The sequence below is a fragment of the Arvicola amphibius genome, chromosome 17 (assembly GCF_903992535.2).
Source record: "Arvicola amphibius chromosome 17, mArvAmp1.2, whole genome shotgun sequence".
Classification (NCBI taxonomy): Eukaryota; Metazoa; Chordata; class Mammalia; order Rodentia; family Cricetidae; genus Arvicola; species Arvicola amphibius.
This window is the reverse complement of record NC_052063.2, coordinates 1,061,296-1,080,266: the sequence shown is the minus strand read 5'-3', so window position 1 is coordinate 1,080,266 and position 18,971 is coordinate 1,061,296. Positions and strand designations below refer to the sequence as shown.

Here is an 18,971-nt window from a genome sequence, read left to right as displayed (position 1 = left end):
TCTGGGCAGTTAGGGCAGGACATGCCTTAATGATAATAACCACCCACATTCTGTGTGCCAGGGACCATTCTAGACCCTCCGTACTCATGTACTCCTCCCAAGGACCCCCAGAGGGAGGGGGTTGTGTTAGCGACATCTCCATTTGAAATGATAGACTTGAGATCCCATTTGGAGGGGGATCCAGAAGAGCCAGGATCCTGATCCAGGCAACCTGGCTGCTGCAAACCTCACGTTCTCAATGGTGAAGTCACCCTGCCCCTCCCTCAGCTTCCCCTTGGCTTTGCCTGCAGTGCCTTTCCCTGTGAAATGTCATTTTGTCTTCTTGGATGACAGAAACCAGACATTGGTATGCAACCATAGAGCCTTCTGCCAATGGGAAGGTCACCCCACATCTGCTGATGTCATGGCCAGGGGAGGCTGCCTTGAAAGGAGCCATGACTGTCACCTACCCAGTAATTTCTGCCACTCATGCACATGCTGCTACCAGGCTTTGCTCAGCTCCAGAAAACAAAGGCTATTTTTTCAAAGCCGGGGATCCGGACTGGAAGTATTTGCCTGTTATAACAACACATGGCAAGGTGAAGCAGGAAGATTCTGTGTTCGAGACAAGCTTGAGCTACATATCTAGGTCCTGTCTCAAACAAAAATGAGAGACGGTGAAAAAAAGCAAAGGATTTATGTTCCACACCGGCTCTCCGGGAATTCTAATGCTGCTCGTGGGGAGAAACACTTGGCTCGCCCGCGAAAGCAGGGGTGGGGTGTTAGCCACTGGGTGTGGTTGCCAAGGTGGAGGAGCGCCTGCCACCCTGTGCTCATCTATATTGTCCGTGCCATCCTTGAGAATAGCCACCATGCCTTCTTCCTTCCGCTCTGATGACCCCTCTCTTAATCATGTCCCAGGTGACACTGCCTTCTGCAATCTGTCCACTTTGATAGAAGGGTTTAAATTTTCTTTTCACACACGGAAGAGCTATGTCCTGCCTCGGGGATTAAATTTGAGACTATCTTGGATCACTGGCGTCATTATGGTCCCAAGCCATCATTTAAAAAAACAACAATACTCACTAGCGGGAAATGTAAAGAAAAAATAATGATCTCACTCTACTCTGCTAAAAACTCTTCAGTCTTTTATTTTCAAAGAAATGGTTCAAAGCATGTTTTAACCTTCTTTTTTTTTATACGTTGTTGTGTTAGTCTGTCTGGTGTTGCTAAAACAGAACACCTGATATATTCAGCTTAAAAGTGGGAGGGTTCGGTTTGCTCACAGTTTTGGAGGTTGGTGGTCAGCTGGTCCATTGCTTCTGGGGTAGAGACAGAAGCATGTGGGAAGAGCAGCTGGGAAGCAAAGAGAGAAAGGGCTGAGCAGACCAGCATCCCATAATCCCCTGTCAGAGACACACCTAAGGACCTCAAATTTCCTGCAGAGTCTCATGAAGGTTTATTTAACCATCTCCCCATGAACAAGGAACCACACCCTTAACACATGAGCCCTCGGAGACAGTCAAAGCACAGCTGGTGTAAATATTTGCCCAGCCCCTGGTTTAGCCACTTACCCAATAAAAAGCAGGATGCTGTGGGTCACACCCCACCCCACCCCCCACCTACTCACCTGCTGGTGGAGGGCAGTAGCTGGGAAGGACTGATGGAGAAGGACCAAACACCGGGGTGAAGGTCACTCGCTCGGCAGTCTCCTTCCTCCCTGCGTCTTGGGCAGCTGGAGTTTGGAGGCACAGAACTGCCTTCCGCCTTATTTTTATTTTTATTGAGAAGTGATTCAACTGATGACTCCCAGCTCCAAAACGTCTGAGCCCTAGAATCCGACTTATTACAGAGCTGAAGCAGAAGCTTCCGTCCTGTCCTTGTGGGGCACAGTCACGGGGCCAAAAGGGCTTTCTGCTGCTTGCTCAGGACCGCTGGCTGCTTCCAGAGTTTGAGAATACGGATAAAGGTGGATTGAAGGTGAAAGCTTTCTCTTCAGAAGCTACAAAACCCTGCTTTCCCTTGGCTAGGAAGTGATCAAGGTGTGATGAGAAAATGTTATTTTATAAATTTCATAAGCACTCAACAATGGTCTCATAGAGCAGGTCGGTGCAAACTGATGTCTGGGCTCCTCTTGCCTAGGGGGACAGGTGTCTGTAGTGACAGCCTAGCTTGTACCACCCTAGCATTCCCATAGCACGACTCCTCTTCTTCCTTTGCAGAATGAAGTCATCAGCCAGCAGCTGTGTGTCATCTTCACACACTGCTATGGTCCCTACCCCATTCCCAAGCTCACGGAGATCAAGAGGAAGCAGACCTCACGCCTGGGTGAGTCACGGTGGCCCAGGTGTATTCAGGCTATAGCCATGGAGCATAGGGAGGAGAAGGAAGTACACACACGTAACAAGTCTAGGGTGGGGACTTCAGAGGGCAGACAAGAGGCAGACAGAGGAGGAATCAAGCCCAAGAGCTGAGATCTCCCTTAGTAGGAGGTGAATCTCTTTGGAGAATACAACAGAGGACATGCATAAGACTGTGGTGCCTCACCTATGAGACCTTTTCCCTCATTCACTGCCGCTGGGCACTGCTGAGGAGTCCTGATGTCCCATGCACAGAAGATTATGGTAGATGGCCCACTGTCCATGCCAGCTGTGATGGTTTTGATAGTCAACTTGATATGGTCTAATTAGAATCATCAAGGAAGAGAATCTTAATGAGGAACTGTCTAGATTTGGTTGGCCTGTGGAGATTGTCTTCATTGGATTATTGATGTGGGCAGGCACCATTGCCTGGACTGGTATGAAAAGGAACAAGAAAACTGAGAACATCCGTGCAGATTCAGCCTCTCTGCTCCCGGCTGTGGGTGTGAGCAGCTGCTTCCTACTGTGCTGACTGCCAGCAATGATGGACAGGAACTGTGAACTAAACTAAACCCTTTCTCCCCTAAGTTCCCTTTGTCGTGGTGTTTTATCAAAGCGGCAGGATTAAACAGCTACTCTCCCGTCTATGAAGTCCCTCATCTCCACGGCAGAGGAGTAAGCAGGGGACACCAAGGAGCCAGCACTATCTGTAATGAAAGTCCTGCTTTAGGAGATGATGAAAAGAAGGGAACACACACGTGACCATAAAAACAAGGGCAGGTTAGAGCTAGAGAGATGCCTCGGAGGTTACAAATGAACTCTACTCTTCCAGAGTAGCCAAGTTCATTTCCTAGTGCCTGTGTCAAGTGGCTTACAACCTTATAACTATAGATCCACAGAGTTTCAACACTTCTAGCCTCTGCGGGCACCCACCCACAGACACACACATACATAGCTTATTAAAAATAAAATAAACATTTTTAATTCAAAAAGCAGGGCATACCTGAGCAGTGGGGTTAAGTGCTCTGAAATCCAGTAAGGATAGCTGAACACTTTATATGATCCTTGAATACTTGCACATGACTCCAGCCATATACCCAACTTCCACCTCTCAGTAGTGCTTCCCAGGCGCAGGCGTGACCCATCCTGTGCTTTGACTGCAGTCTGGAAACAGGGTGGAGCTGGAACTTGAAGACCAGCCCTGCCAATGCCAGAATTCCTCACTGTGTGGGGCCTGCTCCTGAGATTCCCCCAGGCAGACACTGACTTCAGCCAGAAGCTCTAGGCAGAGTAGAATTGAAAAGACAGAGAAATGCCTGGCAGTTTTGAGACTGGAAACCTGAGCCTGGTCATGCAGAAGCCCACATCCCTTGTTGCCTGGAGAGTAATAAAAAATTAACAATGAAGGATTCCTTTTCCTCTAAGGGCTGGGATCTTCCTGCTTCCTTTATCCTTTCCCTGTGAATATGAAATGCTGGAGAAATGAAAGCATCTGAAAATTCTATACTGCAGCCAAACTATTCCTCTGCCTTTATCAGTTGAAAGATTGAGTGCATGGAGCTGAGTCAATGTACACTCATCACTGTTATGAGTAACGTGGACATTTAAATATGATGCAGCTTTCTGCTAAGATAGGAAACTTGGCAGTAGTGTCAAAGGGTCTATGTTACCTTTATGACCATGCCTGTGACAAATCTGGGTTGTATCTAAGTCACAAGTGTTTCTGCCCTGCAGGAAACATTGGTCGTCAGGGCAACGGACTGAAAAGGTCAACCAAATGAGAAGGTGGTAGTTGTGGAGAGTGACCTTCCCTGACTATCAATCAGCAGTATACACCACCTGAGTGCCTTGTGAGGTTCCTTGTTAGCACAAACATTTTTGAAGGCTGGGTCCAGGACACAGCCTAAGTTCTGTTTCTCATAACCAGAGAAGGAGGAGAATTCTTGAATTTGGTGCAGTTTTTCTCACTAGCAGTGAAAGGTACTTGGTCTTCAGGTCAGAATTCCAAGCTTAGCACCAAGAGAAGGCAGAGGTGGGTGGGACTGGAGAAGTGGCTTCATGGCTAAGTGCCCTTACTGCTGTTGCAGAGGACTCAGGTGTTCCCACCACCTACATGGTGACTCACGGCTGCCTGCGATTCCAGTTCCAGCATGCCTGTTGTCTTTCCTGACCTCCTTGGGCTCCTGCACACACATAGTACACACTCAGACACACATGCATAAGATAAAGTATTTTTTTTTTAAGAAGACAAGGGTCTTGATGAGAGAGAGGTGAAGGAACTCAGTCACAGTGGTCTGGTAAAAGGACTCGGGCTAGAGAAATGGCTCAGCAGTTAAGAGTGTGCACTGCTACTGCCCTTCCTGAGAACTTGAGTTCTGTACCAGGACCCATATCAAGTAGCTCACAACTACCTGTAATGGTAGACCAGGGAAGTTAGAACCGGCAGGCACCTGCTCTCACGTTCACATACATAAACATGCCACTAAAAGTAATAAAATAAATAAAGTAATAAAAATAAATCTTCTTTTAAAAGCAAAGAAGTGTGGCCTCTCTGGAGCCCTGGGGAGCTATTGGAAGGTTTGTAGAATGGGAGGGATGGATTGTAATCAGATCCCACACTGCCTGTCACCACAAAAAACAGTCATCGGAGACAGGAACTGAATCACTACACTGTGCTGTATTCAGGGAACCCAGGCTCTGAGGCAGCAGTGGGCTAACACCCTAAAAAACAAACCTCCTCTCTCCTCTCCAGCCCCCAAGCTTTATAGGGAGGGTGGAAACAAAGAGTTAACCATTCCAGAGCTCAGTCTTACCCTTCTGTCATGTGGTCAAAGTCCTTCTCCCAAAACAATCTCTTCAGATGGTCATCGTTCTCTGGATATCTGGGCTCAGGCCCCTCTTAGCACCTCCTGGGCTGGAGATTTAATTCAGAAGCAGCGAGCCATCAACAGTTGCCCTGCCAAGCTGTTCATAGCCTGTGTGTACAGATTCCTTCCTGAACTATGGAGTGCAAGGACCCTGTGGTGTGAAACACAAACATATCTTACAGTGCCTCCCTGCCCCCATCAGCATGAAATCTGACGTTAGGAAGGATGCCTCCTGTGGTGAGTGAAGGCAACGAGACCCACAGAAGCTCCAGAACTGTCTAGAACGATGATGTAACCTGAACAAGGGTAGTAACAGAATGAAGGGGAACCGGGAAGAATGGTCAGGAGTTTGGGGATGACCATAGGGAAGAAAGCTCTTCTGCCGTTGGTCCTGGTTTGGAGCACCTCTCATAGGGATGAGGCACACCCTGCACAGAGCATGAGGCCAGGATAATCATATAGATGGTGAAGATGCTGTGGCTCCTCAAACTCAAACATGAGTGCTGCTCCCCAAGGAAGCACTGTGGAAGGCCAGCCCTGAGTGCTGCAGTTTTAGACAACTGGCCTGCAGGTAGCCTACCGCAAGACCCTGGCAGCTAGAAACACCTTGTTTGTGATGGGTAGGACAGGAGGCAGGGAGTCGAGACTATTCCCAGCAAGGCAGAAGTGCTGGACCGACTCCAAGGGCCATCAAGAAAGACCTTCAGTCTGCATGGCTATGTTAAAGGTAACCCTAGGGATCTTGTATTTGGTGAGTCACGCCATAGAATCAGAACGCCTGGGTTCAAACCCTGGCTTGCGTGGCCACTGTCATGTCTGCGTGTCTCAGGTCTCCCCCTGCACAAGGCCTGCCGTGCTATGTGTTAGACTAGGTAAGCGAGTGTTTGCTACACGGTCTCGTTAGAAGAGATGAGATAGGGGGCTGCTTCCTATGTCACTGATTTGGGGAGAGAACAGCCTGGAGTCCAGTGGCAAGGGCATGGCTGCCCTTCTACACCTATTTTCCCTAGGCAGGGAGACCCTAAGCCTAAGACAGAGGCACAGGGGTGGGTGAACTCCCTTTATAGACAAAGCCTTTCACACCCTGAAGCCCCTAAGCTCTGCCTAGAGGTGTATGTGCTATGGAGTATATGGCTGCTGCTCCTCCTCCTCCTTCTTCTTTGTGGGTGTGAGATCGTGGATGTGCAGGAGGCCATAGCACAGTTACAACAGTCAGGGTCAGGTCTGACTTCCCGTTTGTCTGAGGCAGGGTCTCTTGTTTGCTGCTGTGTACACCAGTCTAGCTGACTTCCAAGGATTCTCAGACTCCACCACCGGTCTCACCGTAGGACCCTAGATGCTGGTGCTACTACATCCAACTTTTTTTTTTTTAGCTTTGGAGCCTGTCCTGGAACTCGCTCTGTAGACCAGGCTGGCCTTCAAAGTCACAGAGATCCACCTGCCTTTGCCTCCCAAGTGCTGGGATTAAAGGCGTGAGCCATCCCCTCCTGGCCACATCCAGCTTGTAAGTGGATTCTAGGGATCAGAACTCAGGTCATCCCACATGCTCAGCAAGTGCTATTACCCCCACTAAGGCACTGAGCCAGTCCAAGAGCTGCTTCTAGCCACAGGTCAGCTTTGCACATCTCCTATGCTGAGCCGGGTGGCAGGGATGCATCCGTCGTCTATGGGTGCTGTCTCTGGTGTGACTCTTGGATCACCTACGAGGAATGAAGAGGTCAATGCGGTTCTCGGTCCTCTCCTGTGCATTCGCCAGAGGGCCCCAATTTCACCCTTCCTTCGCTAACACACTGCCCCCCCCTTTCTGTTCTAGATCCTCATTTTCTTAACAATAAAGAAATGTCTGACGTGACCTTCCTGGTAGAGGGAAGACCCTTCTATGCTCACAAAGTGCTGTTGTTCACGGCCTCTCCCAGGTACGGACCCTCGGCTTTGCTGCGACTGGAATTTGTCTGTGACTGTTCCTATTGCTGCTCTTTTTCTTTTTGGAGACAAAAATCTTGTAATTCTGGATATCCTGGAATTCACGGTGTAGCAAGGTTGACCTTGAATGTCTGACCCTCCTGCCCTCATGTCCCTAGTACTGGAATTACAGGCGTGCACCATCAATTTATTTGGTGCTGGGGATTGCTCCCAAGGCCTCAGGAATGCCAGGCACCTCTGTATGACTGAGCTACAACCCTAGCTGCTATCCCTGCTTTTTGAAGTTCAGTCCCACTGATAAGGTCCCTACCGGCCAGAGGCTTTGCATTCAAACTCCAAGACAAATGATCAGTCAGCAAGGATGGGTTAAATGCCCTTGCAGCTTTATGTCCCAAAAAGACAGAAGAAGCTCCTGTCTCCCTGGAGCAAAGCTCAGACAACAGAAATGAGGGCAGGAGATGTTTCCTGGGGACCAGAGGGAAGACAGGGCAAGCACTCAGAACCGACTAAGGCCTGCAGAGGAGACCCTGGTTGGTGCTGGGAAGTGGTGGGCTTTTAAAGAGCATCCATTCCTTCCCAGTGGCCAGTGTGGGAGAAGATGTAAGTTTCAAGCACGGTCTTTAGCTTTGAATAGACACTAACAGCTGTAATCCAGTTGTATTTTAGAATCCAGAGATTTGTCATTTGGGCAAGCCATAGGGCTGTGGATGAGTTTTTGGTCTTTCTGTGTGTTGTTCAGGTTCAAGGCCCTCCTCTCCAGCAAGCCAACAAACGACAGCACCTGCATAGAGATTGGCTACGTGAAGTACCCCATCTTCCAGGTGAGCTCTGGGGTAGCCTTGGGACCTCAGATGTCCCTAGCACCTTGGGACATCCCTAACTAAGCTGTTAGCACCTGCTCTTCAGACTCACTTACTTCACCCCTCCCACTCCATCCCAACCCCCGCAGCAATCACTGGAGCCCTGTGTCTGTTAGCCCCAGGCTTGGACTTGGGGAGGGGGCCCAAAGGTAAGAGACATCCTCTCCCAAAGATTTATACATCTAGAGGGAGTATCCCCAAGTCTCCCATCAAACAGGATACGAGGGGTGTTTGCCAAAGAGGATGTCCTTTTTGGAGCCATGTACTCTAATAGTTCAGACCCGGGACATTGGGGCACAGCTAGGAATGGAGAACCAAGGCCAAGTCAAAGCTATAGGACTCAGAATGAGGCTTTGGGCTCAAGAAGAAGGCTAGAGGGACCCAGACAAAGGGAAGAGCACACAAAAAGACTTATATGATGTGTCTATCCCAGCCATGTTGGAACCAACAGGATCTGTGCCTAGCCCCTCTGATGGCTCACCTCCAGGACTCGATACTGAGATGGTCTTTCTAAGTAGAAACCATACCAAAACAGAAATCCTGTTCCCCCAACTTCCACTACACAGTTATCACCTGGGGGAACTTTGAAAATATCCCCTGGATGTCCTGTCTGTACATCAGACCCATAAAAGCAGAATCTCAGGACAGGTCCCTATCTTGGGTGCGCTGAGGCCTCCCCTTCCTCTCCTGCCAACGTGGAGCCAGGACTTCTTCCTTATAGCATCTTCGGAACATCAGCAGACTGTGAAAACAGAAAACATACTCAGTGTGAGCCCCTAGGGCCCACCTCTTCACCTGGCTTTCAGTCATGGGCAGTCTCACTTCTGGCAAGAGCCTCTGATGCTCCCAGGCTCAGGGTTCAAACCTGAAAGCTAATACTGCCCTTCTGTCTGTGATCCTTTCAACTGCCCTGCCACAAGCTCTTGGAAGGTTGTGGCCCAAGTTCCCACGGCTGCCCGTAGGAGAGCCAAGGTTAAAACCAAACCCAATCCTGTTGTTTTCTCATATCCTTGGATGAAAGAGTCTGCTCTAAAGTCACCTGACCCTATGAATCCTGTGGCCCTGTTAGAGTGAGCTGAAGGCAGGAAACAGAGCACCTGTATGCACACGCGCACACACACATGCACACGCACACATGCATGCACACTCACACACCAAGAAGTACCCCATGACTATTAAGCCTGGCTCTCACTGGGGAGGCTCCAATAATAAGAGCCTGGTTCAGAGCAGGTGTTCAGTAAATGTTTGCCCAGCGGACTTGTCAGAGTCCTGCATGGGAAAGGCTGGCCTCAGAGGGATCCCCTGGCCTGTAATTGCTTCCGATGGGAAAGGTTTGCTGGCCACATTAGCTTTAAGCTCCTGTAATGAGAAGGGAAGATTGATCGGGCCCTGGGGATTTGCCTGTGTCCCTGCCCATTCCCCATAAAAGAAGAGCCTCATTTGTGGCTTGAAATAGGCCGAGGAAGGCTGAGTCCGACCCACAAGGAGCCTCCCAAAATCCTGCGCACTTTATGTGCTTCTGGCGTGTGAATTTGGACAGAAGAATTTTTAGTAATTGATACTGCACTGTGTTTCCTCCCTTGAGACTGTTTAACATCATATGCGTGCAGGAGCCACACCTGGAGCTAGGCCTCCTTCAGACTGCAAAAGTCCCTGCATCGTGTAGGTTGGCAGCCGCCAAGAAAAACAGTTCTGTACTCGGGGCCTTTGGCCTAATAAGGGCTTGTTGTACCCACTTAGAGAAAATGCTTGCCCTGACAGAGTCTGGAAGGGGCCTGGAATGGCCTGATTTAAGTTCCATTAGTCCAGAGTCTCCTTCCACCAATGCAGCAATTTCAACCCATGGCTCAACCTTGAATAAATGAGACAATGTCTGTGACAGACAGAAAGTGCTTTGTAAACAGGGGTGGGGGTGCACATTACAGAGGTGCTTCTTATTATCAGTGGTTTGGCCTACATAACAAACTTGCTAGAGGAATCAATTGGTTTTAATAAAGCCCACAGCCCCGTGTTGACTAACAGTATTTCACATACATATAAGCCCTACTCTCTAAGGTAGGAGGTGGAGGGGATCAACGTAGTGCTATTTTCCAAGGCCTAGACAATGTCACCACCTCTGTAGTGGGCAGGACACAGAGACCCCAAGCCAATGTAAGAGAAGACTGAGACACAGGAGTCACGTGATGTCTAATATGGTCACATGAGGCAGGCATGGCGACAGGTGCCTGCAGTCCCAGCTCTTGGAAGACTGATTGCTCTTGCCAGGAGGATTGCCGTGAGTTCGTCAGCCTGAGATTCCAAGTAATAATGATAACATAAAGTGTCCCTGTGCTGTCTTTGTGCTAGGTACTATGCTAGGCACAGAAATAATGTAATTGGTGAAACATCTTTACTCTCAGATGACCCAAGTTTCTTAGTATGGTGAGCAGAACTTGACCCAAAGGAAGGCCAGCCTCCACTGTTACAGAAGAGAGCTCATTCAGGCTGAGGGAGCTGGAAGACATGGCCAAGATAAAAGACAGATACCATGCTAGATACAGTGACGGGCCCCTTGTAATCCCAGCACTTGGGAAAGTGGAGGCAAGGCAATAAGAGAGGCCAGCCTGGTCTACATAGCAAGTTTGTTTGTGACATAGTGAGATCTGTCTCAAAATAAGCAAGCAAAAAACAGTTTTTGTTAGGAATCTGTTTTAATGAATTTTGCAAACATTCCACGTAATTCCATGGTGTATCAAGATTTGCTGTAGGTGGCATAGAAGTATCTGTTAATTGTTAGTTTCTTTAAGAGTGTTACATATTTTCCAAAAGTGGTGTTTTGTTTGTGTTTGTGTGTGCGCACACACACACACACACACACACACACACATGCATATGCAAAGGAATGGTTGCCATGTGAGACAGTTACACTAGTTCAGATACATCCATGGTCTTCAGTCATTCTGGGACACCCATTTGCAAAACTATGTAGTTCAGGGCACAGTCCAGACATTGGAAGTCACATGACAGGGGAGAGCCTTACGTGGCTCCTTCACAACCCTCAGTGAATATCAAAGCCCTGGTCCCCTCTCGGCTTCCTCTGGAGTTTTGTCAACTCGTTATAAGGAGCTTGCTGCCCAGAGTGGCTCTCTGGGACCTCAGGAGGTTCTGTGCCGCGCTCTCTAAGTGGTATCACCTGTACAGCTTGACTGGATGAGATGGTGGGTGGCCACCCTTGGTTATCATCCATCATGAGGAGACAAGCTCGGGTTTGATTTGGTTCTGTGCAAAGAGCACGGAGACAGAGCCTGGAATCTATAGGGTCGTGATTTCGGGGTGTCATCAGGAAAACCTGCCCAGACGTCCCCCATCCGGTAGAGGGATGTTCTACAGTGGTGTGATATTGTGTATGCTGAGGTGTCACTCTCTGTGTCCTCTTCCCTCCAGCTGGTCATGCAGTATCTCTACTACGGTGGCCCAGAGTCACTTCTCATTAAAAACAACGAGGTCATGGAGGTAAGGAGAACGCTGCGGGCTTAGCTGCCTCGGCATCCCTTCTGCCTGGCTTCATAATTGAGGGCCCTTCCTGGCTCCGTGATCCTCCCTAACTCTGTGGCCCTCCCAAGCAAAGCACTTCTCAGGGAAGCCTTCCCTGAGAGACTGTCTGCACCAGGGGCCCTGGGTGGAAGCCAGTCTTACCTGGCTTGTGAGGGGCAAGTTCACGGAGGAATCTGGGTACCACCTTCACAGGGACAGTTGGACCTCTACAGCACGACCAGGGAGTATCCTAGGTGACCTGCTCCCCCTCGTGGTTGCTAAGGGAATTACATCCGTGAGAGGCGTGGTGCCTTCTGGAACCCAGAAGCTGAGAGCTGGGAGCCATATCTCGCCATGCCCGGTGCTCTTCACTTCCACCGCCACCCTCTCCCACCCCTGCCTGTGGCTCCCACTGCGCCTGACTTCCCATTCTATTCCCCCACCCAAAGCCAGAGTTCCAATCCATTTTCCTAATTAAAGATGGGGGCTGACCGGGCATGGTTGCACACACCTTTAATTCCAGTACTCAGGGGGCAGAGGCAGGCAAAGCTCTGTGAGCTGGAGGCCAGCAAGGTCTGCATAAGAGTTTCAGACCATCCAGGGCTACAGTTTGAGACCCTATCTTTTAAAACTAGTTAATTAGTTAAATAATTTTTTTTTTTAAAGTGGGCAGTTTAGTACCTAAAGTCCTTCAGCCCAGTCACATTGGTAGTTTATCTGACCTAGCTGAACTTGTTTCCTGTCCTGTAAAATAGGCATACTCGATCTGAGATGGTTTTTTTTTTTTTTTTTTTTTTTTTTTTTTTTTTTTTTTTTTTTTTTTTTTTTTTTTTTTGGTTTTTCGAGACAGGGTTTCCCTGTAGTTTCTAGAGCCTGTCCTGGAACTAGCTCTTGTAGACCAGGCTGGCCTCGAACTCAGAGATCCGCCTGCCTCTGCCTCCCGAGTGCTGGGATTAAAGGCGTGCGCCACCACCGCCCGGCTTGAGATGGTTTTAAGAAAAATATGTTTTTAGAAGATTCTTAGTCACCTTTGGCCACAGTGAGTGCTGTAGGGCTCGTGGTCACTAAGGGCCCAATTTGTCCTGCGTCCTTACCCTTCTTTACTCCCACCCCTATGATACTCCAGAGACCCTGGACTTTCTGGATCCCTCCTCCCATCCTATATGCCACCACAGGGACAGGTGTGGCCTTTTGTAAGCATCTTTCCTGCATTGACTCATTTGCTTACTGGAGACTGTGTGATAGAGGGGCTGAATGGACAGGCAGGGGGGTGTCCCACATGACAAGTTCAAATCTCAAGTTCTGTGGAGTTGGAGTGTGCTGCCTTCACAGGACAGGGGCATGTTCACCCCTCCCCCCCAGCATCCCTCAGAGCTCTTTGTAAGATACGATGGAGGTAAATGGATTCACATTCAAGTCTCAGCCAGCCATGATGGCTCGTGCCGGTAATTCCAGCACCTGAGAGGGATCTGATGATCACCTGAGACAGACAGCAGGCTCCAGGCCAGTCATGGCTACAAACCGAGACTGTGTCTCAAAAGGAAAAAAAAAATCACAAGAAGGCTCATGATAAACCCCACTCCCCCCACCTTGGGGGAAGTATAACTTCCTCTCTCAGAGCCTGCCACTTCCAGCATACTTCTGGGAGCCTCCGCGGCCCAGGGCTGACCTTTGACTGGGTGTGGCAATGGGATGAACTCTGGACTCTGTTGTAGAAAGTGGGAGTGCCATAGCATCTGGGTAGGAAGTCCCATAAAGAAGAAGACAGGGTGAAGGACGGTCCCTGAGCCGGGGCGAGGAGCAACACTGGAGTGGAAAGGCAGGGGGGACGCCACAGTCGTACCCACCTTGCTAATGGGTGTCCTAGCCCCCCCTCCCTGCTGGATCCGATTTGGGATATTTGGGACTGACCTGCTATGAGAGGTGTGTCTGTGATCCACTGCACCCTGCCCTCCGCCCACAGGAAACTTGCGTAACTAGGGCCTGCTCCCCTGGTCTCACCTTGTGCCTGCTGTAAACTCCAGCATCTCTGCTTCCTGACCCTCAGTCAGGTACCCTGTGGAGTCGATTAGCTGCTTTCCTATTGCTGTGCCAAAAGACTATGACTGGGACAACTTGAAGAAGAAAAGATTTATTTGGGCTTACAGTTCCAGAGAGATGAGAGCTCGTGATAGCCAAGTGAGGGAGGCAGATGGCCAGCCGGTGGCTGAAGCCGCAGCTGAGAACTCAGGGCTCTCACCTTGAACCACAGACACAAAGCAGAGAAGAGCCAACTGGAGTAGGGGAAGGCCTTACGTTCTCAAAGCCTGCTTCCTGTGATACATCCTCCAACAAAGCCACACCTCCTAAACTGTCCCCCAGACAGTGCCACCAATGCCCAAATGCCTGGGACTACGGGGGGGGGGGGGGGAGTGGAGGAACCATTCCTCACGCAAACTGTCACACTGGCCCACTCCTATGGTTTGCTGACCACCCTTCCCCATCTCTACCGCTAACAGTCTCTTTTTATGGATTCCAGCTTCTGTCTGCCGCTAAATTTTTCCAGCTGGAGGCTCTGCAGCGACACTGTGAGATTATCTGTGCGAAAAGCATCAATACCGACAACTGCGTGGACATCTACAGCCACGCCAAGGTAAGCCAAAGCCGGCCCTGTGCTCCCGCCAAGGTAAGCCTCTCCCCTGACACCAAAGCCGGCCCTGTGCTCCCGAGACTGTTCTGGGGCTCTGCTCTGGGCTTCAGCACACGTCAGCCAGTTGCTCCACCGCTGACTTACGTCCCCCAGACCCTAGGCCTTTCTTTTCTGCTCCAGATCTGACATCTCCTTGTCCTCCCTTTCCTCCTTGAACACTGGAAAGTAAGCCAGGCAATGGTGTCTCCAGGAATGTCACTCACTCTGCTCTCACAAGAATCATCACAGACTGATTCTTCAGGCCTGGACTGGGCTCTCGATTCTGCTTCCCTAATCAGGGCCAAGTTAATGTCTCTGCTATTAAGTGGTCTTGAATAGAAGAGTCTAGAACGGTGGGTCTCAAAAAGTGGTCTCCAGCAGCAGCGGCGGGGGGCGGCAAGAAGTATTTTAGGTCACACCCCAAACCTATCAAATTAGAAACTCTGGAGGGTGGTGGCGTGTTCCTGATTCCCGTGCAAGCTCAAGTGTGTGTCAGGGTTTTTTTTTTTTTTTTTTTCTGTGCTGTGATAAAAACACCACTACCAAGGCAGCTTCTAGAAGAAAGGGCTTATCTGGGCTTTCGGTCCCAGCTGGATAAGAGTCCACTGTGGCAGGGAGGCATAGCAGCAAGAGGCAGGCGTGATGGCAGAAGCAGAAAGCGGAAAGCTCGCGTCTTCAAAAAGCAAGCGTGAAGCAAAGAAAATGAATTTGAACTAGTGTGAAGATTTTACTCTCAAAGCCCGCTTCCAGCATCGCACTTCCTCCAGCAAGGCTGCACCACCTAAACCTAAAACAGCACCACCAACTAGGGGTCACATGTTCAGATGCACAAAACTATGGGAGACAGACACTTTTTGTACATTCTACCACAAAGGGTGAGAACACCATTCTCCTTCGTGTCTCTGAGACACATACACACACATGCATGCATGCATGCACACACGCACATGCACACACACACACACACACACAGTGTTCTGGTTAGTGTGGATTAGAACTCTCCATCCTTGCTTTGACCCTGAGGCTGACATACTCTACCTGTACGCCAGCTAAGCAGCATTTGTCTTTGTCTGAATGGGTTGCCTTGCATAATGGCACCACCCAGAGAGGCCCTCTGTGTTCAGGAAGAGAGCCAGTATCTTTCTCCTTTCCTCCCTTAACCATGGTCATTTGAATTGCCCCAGAAACCCAACCTCCACGGGTAGACTTTCCGTGACTTTTCACATCGGCAAGTCCTGGCCCAGTCCCCTAAGGCTCCTTAGCTGGCAGCATCAGCTTCACATACCATGGTTTAATAACGCCAGCTGATGCCATACGAGTTTCAACAGGGAATGCAGGCCAAGGACGTCTGTGGCGGGGGAGCAGACTCTCCCACAGGACACCCATGTGACCAGGGCCTCTGCTTTGACAGACATCAGCTTTACCTCCAAGATCCCAACCTGGAATAGTGCCAACATCAACATAGGCCATGAGTGATATTTACATGAGGGAAGGGCAGGGCCAGCTGCCTCCTGCCCGGTGTGTACACTACTTCCCTCAGCTACAGGCGATGCAGCCTCGACAGATGCTCCCAGCCACTGGGATTCCTCTCTGACTGTCTGTGCTTCAGAAGTGGAGAAGCCGGAGAGCTTGCCCTGAACCAGAGGAATCGCAGGCATTCAGAGGCTAACGGCCAAGGTCCAGATGTTAGTAAAGACCCCCACAGCATCAGCTCTGTACTTCAGGGAAGTGCTTGAGTCCCAGCTGTGGGATTTAGATGGATGAGAAAGCCAGCCCATCCGTGTGTGGGTTAGCATCTCTTCTTTCTAGAAGCTGTCCCAGCAGCTTAGTCCTGAGCTTCTGACGGTCCTCTCAGGTTATCTCTGTTTGAAAACAAAGACGAGCTGCTTCATCAATTATAGAAAAACTCGATCCAGGACTAGTATTGTGGAGGAAAGAACAAGGGTCTGGAAACCACAGGAGTCTTTCTGGTGTTGATTGACCCACGTGTTCATTGCTAGTACTTTACTTATCAGAATATAACAAAGAAATTTGTAAGCCACTAGGCCTAGTGGCTTACACCTGTGATTCCAGCACTCTGGAGGCAGAGGCAGGAGGATAAGGAGTTCAAAAAAATCCTCAGCTCCACAGAGTTTGAGGTCGGCTGGGTATATGAGACCCCATCTTAGAAGGGAAAAGAAATTAACAAGACATGGTCTCTTCATTTGAAAAACATAACAGAGGACTAGGATCGGCAAATGTGTTCTGTAAAAGAGCAGATAATTATTTTCAACTTTGATGTTTTATTTTGTTTGTTCCTCCTTGAGTCCACCTCTAGTGCAGAAACAATCGAAGATAGGTAGAAAATAACATGACTGTGTTCTACCAAAACTTTGTTTATAAAACAAATTGTGAGCCAAATCTAGCCCAGAGGGCTGTAGCCTACAAACCTCCACCTAGAAGATGAGAGATGAGAGCTTCAGTCCCAGGTGAAGCTGTAGATAGTTGTGTGGAGATGATAAAGTGTGGTATATGGTGTCCATTCCATTAGTATTAACAGATACCACACCTAAAAGTATGTTGTGTTACCTTCCACTTGTGCTAACTTGTGTGGAGTGACACTCACCTACAAAGCAGTCTCCAAGAGCTAGACCACTCAGCCTCAGTTTCCCTTCCTATACAGAATGAGGCCTTGCCCTCTGATACCCAAGAGCAGGACTCACATGGCAGGAGTGACCTCTGTGCTAGGAGCTCTCCCGGCTGAAGAATTCGGTGCCTGTATGGTGACTATATGGGATAGGACCTCAGCTCTGACTGACGCTTCAACTGCTGAGATCTCTTGAAGACCATAGAGTCTCTATGTACATCCATGTCCTGACAGTACTCCTAGGCTATCCCACCCATCCTGAAACCTGGGAAACTTAGGCAAAAAAAAAAAAAAAAAAAAAAAAAAAAAAAAAAAAAAAAAAAAAAAAAAAAAACTGGACTTGCACAAGGCAAGAGGCAGAAGAATAGAAGAATGAACATCAGGTCTTTGTGTCTTTGTGTACGATTTCCAAAACCGCAGCCTGGGGGATAGGAAGATGGTTTGGTGAAGCCTCAGGCTGATGCACCTGAGTAAGTGGCCTCCTTCACGGTAACTACCTGCTTCCTTTCCTCTCCCCACAGTTCCTCGGGGTCACAGAGCTCTCGGCATACTGCGAAGGCTACTTTCTTAAAAATATGATGGTCCTCATCGAAAACGAAGCGTTCAAGCAGCTCCTGTATGACAAGAACGGTGAAGGGGCGGGCCAGGATGTGCTTCAGGACTTACAGAGGACGTTGGCCATTAGGATTCAGTCTATCCACCTATCTTCCTCCAAGGGTTCCGTGGTGTGAGAGAGATGCCTCCGTGTGGCAAATGCTTCCCCGGAGCAAGATTTCTGGTTCCCTCCTGCACTGGCTCCACAAAACACACATACACAAAAATTGTCCCTGGCGTCTATTTCTGCTGGGCCAAGGAGCTGCCTCCACTGCCTCAGCTTCTCTCCAGTCAGTGATCTTGGCTTCTGTGTGCTCCTGAGTGAAGAACCTTCCGTGAGTCTGCAGGTTAGATTGTAGCTACGACCAGAACCTGCAAGCCGATGCAGCAGCCAAGCCACCTCCAACGGAAAGTGCCCAAGAGCCATGGACACCTTCTGCTGAGGACCACGGTCTAACAGATGGACCAAGGCTTAAAAGGCCCTCTGCTTCCTGGTTGACTGCCGAAGAACTCAACCGCACGACCTTGAAGAGCATCACGTGACAGACAAACGACTTTGGAGGCTGTTCTTGCTCGGGCAACAGTCATGGTGGCTAGTTATGGATGCTGTTGCACAGCATGAGGAAATCACACGGCCAATTTTTAGGGGTGGGAACTTTTTAAAAAACGTTCATGTGTAGCAAACACAGAGCAGTCTCGTAGTTTCAAATATATTTCTAAAAGCTTAACGGTTCATTTTCAACTGAGTTGTGTTTAGGGGTTCTTTTGTTCTTTTTTTTTTTTTTAGACAGTAAGTAAGTTGCAGGTCCGTGCCATGTAAACTTGCATCCGACAAATTCCTGCTGATATTATCTATACAAGGTCACATACTCCTGCCTTAGTGATTCTATCATGGTTACACAAAAGAGGTGCACTGCCAACTGCCAACTATCTCTAATTATCTCGAATCCCGTAGTTAACGATACTCTGCATGCTGACCGTGGATTTAGGGTGAGACTGAGACACCCCATATAACAAAACATGCATTTGCATGGGACCCGAACCTATAAGGCATCATGCCGTGCTTCGTTTCCTTTTGCCAAAGTAGATAATATTTCCCGACTTCCTGCTAAAAGCCCATTTGGTGAAACAAACATATTCGTTTCTTTTCTGGTTATGAATGGTTCTGGGGATGCTTTTACAGAAATATGTTCATTTCTGATACCGAGTAGGGGGTGGGGGAGCACGTCAGAGAATTTGCTATTAATCTCAGAGCTTTATCTGTATTCTCAGAAGATGTTCATAGTTTGTTACTAGCCAGAGAGTATGACTATGTTAGATTATTTTTAAAGATGAAAAGTGTATGATAGATAGGCTCACCACTTTCTGCATTCTGAGAGTGTACAGTCTACAATTATCTATGATGAAAATTTATATTGACAGGGTTATGTTTGCTCTGCCTATAATATATATATATATACATATGTGTGTGTTTGTATATATATATACATATATATATATATATGCAAAAGATATTGGTAAAGTGCCACAATACTCCAAATAGTTCTTGAGTTGCGGCCTTTTTGCTTCTCGTTCCTTATT

At 48.8% G+C, this 18,971-nt stretch overlaps 1 protein-coding gene across 3 annotated transcripts in view; it reads left to right on the top strand.

The window, feature by feature from the left end:
* The window catches only part of Btbd11 (BTB domain containing 11), a 251,838-nt gene extending 234,005 nt beyond the window's left edge, over positions 1-17,833 (top strand). For all 3 annotated transcript variants that reach the window (XM_038314843.1, XM_038314842.1, XM_038314844.1), the window contains 6 exons: positions 2,202-2,307; positions 7,020-7,122; positions 7,869-7,950; positions 11,413-11,481; positions 14,021-14,134; positions 17,318-17,833. In XM_038314843.1, the coding sequence (XP_038170771.1) occupies positions 2,202-2,307; positions 7,020-7,122; positions 7,869-7,950; positions 11,413-11,481; positions 14,021-14,134; positions 17,318-17,527 (684 nt within the window). In that variant the 3' untranslated portion in view covers positions 17,528-17,833. The remainder of the gene's footprint in view (positions 1-2,201; positions 2,308-7,019; positions 7,123-7,868; positions 7,951-11,412; positions 11,482-14,020; positions 14,135-17,317) is intronic.
* Positions 17,834-18,971: the final 1,138 nt, after the last annotated feature.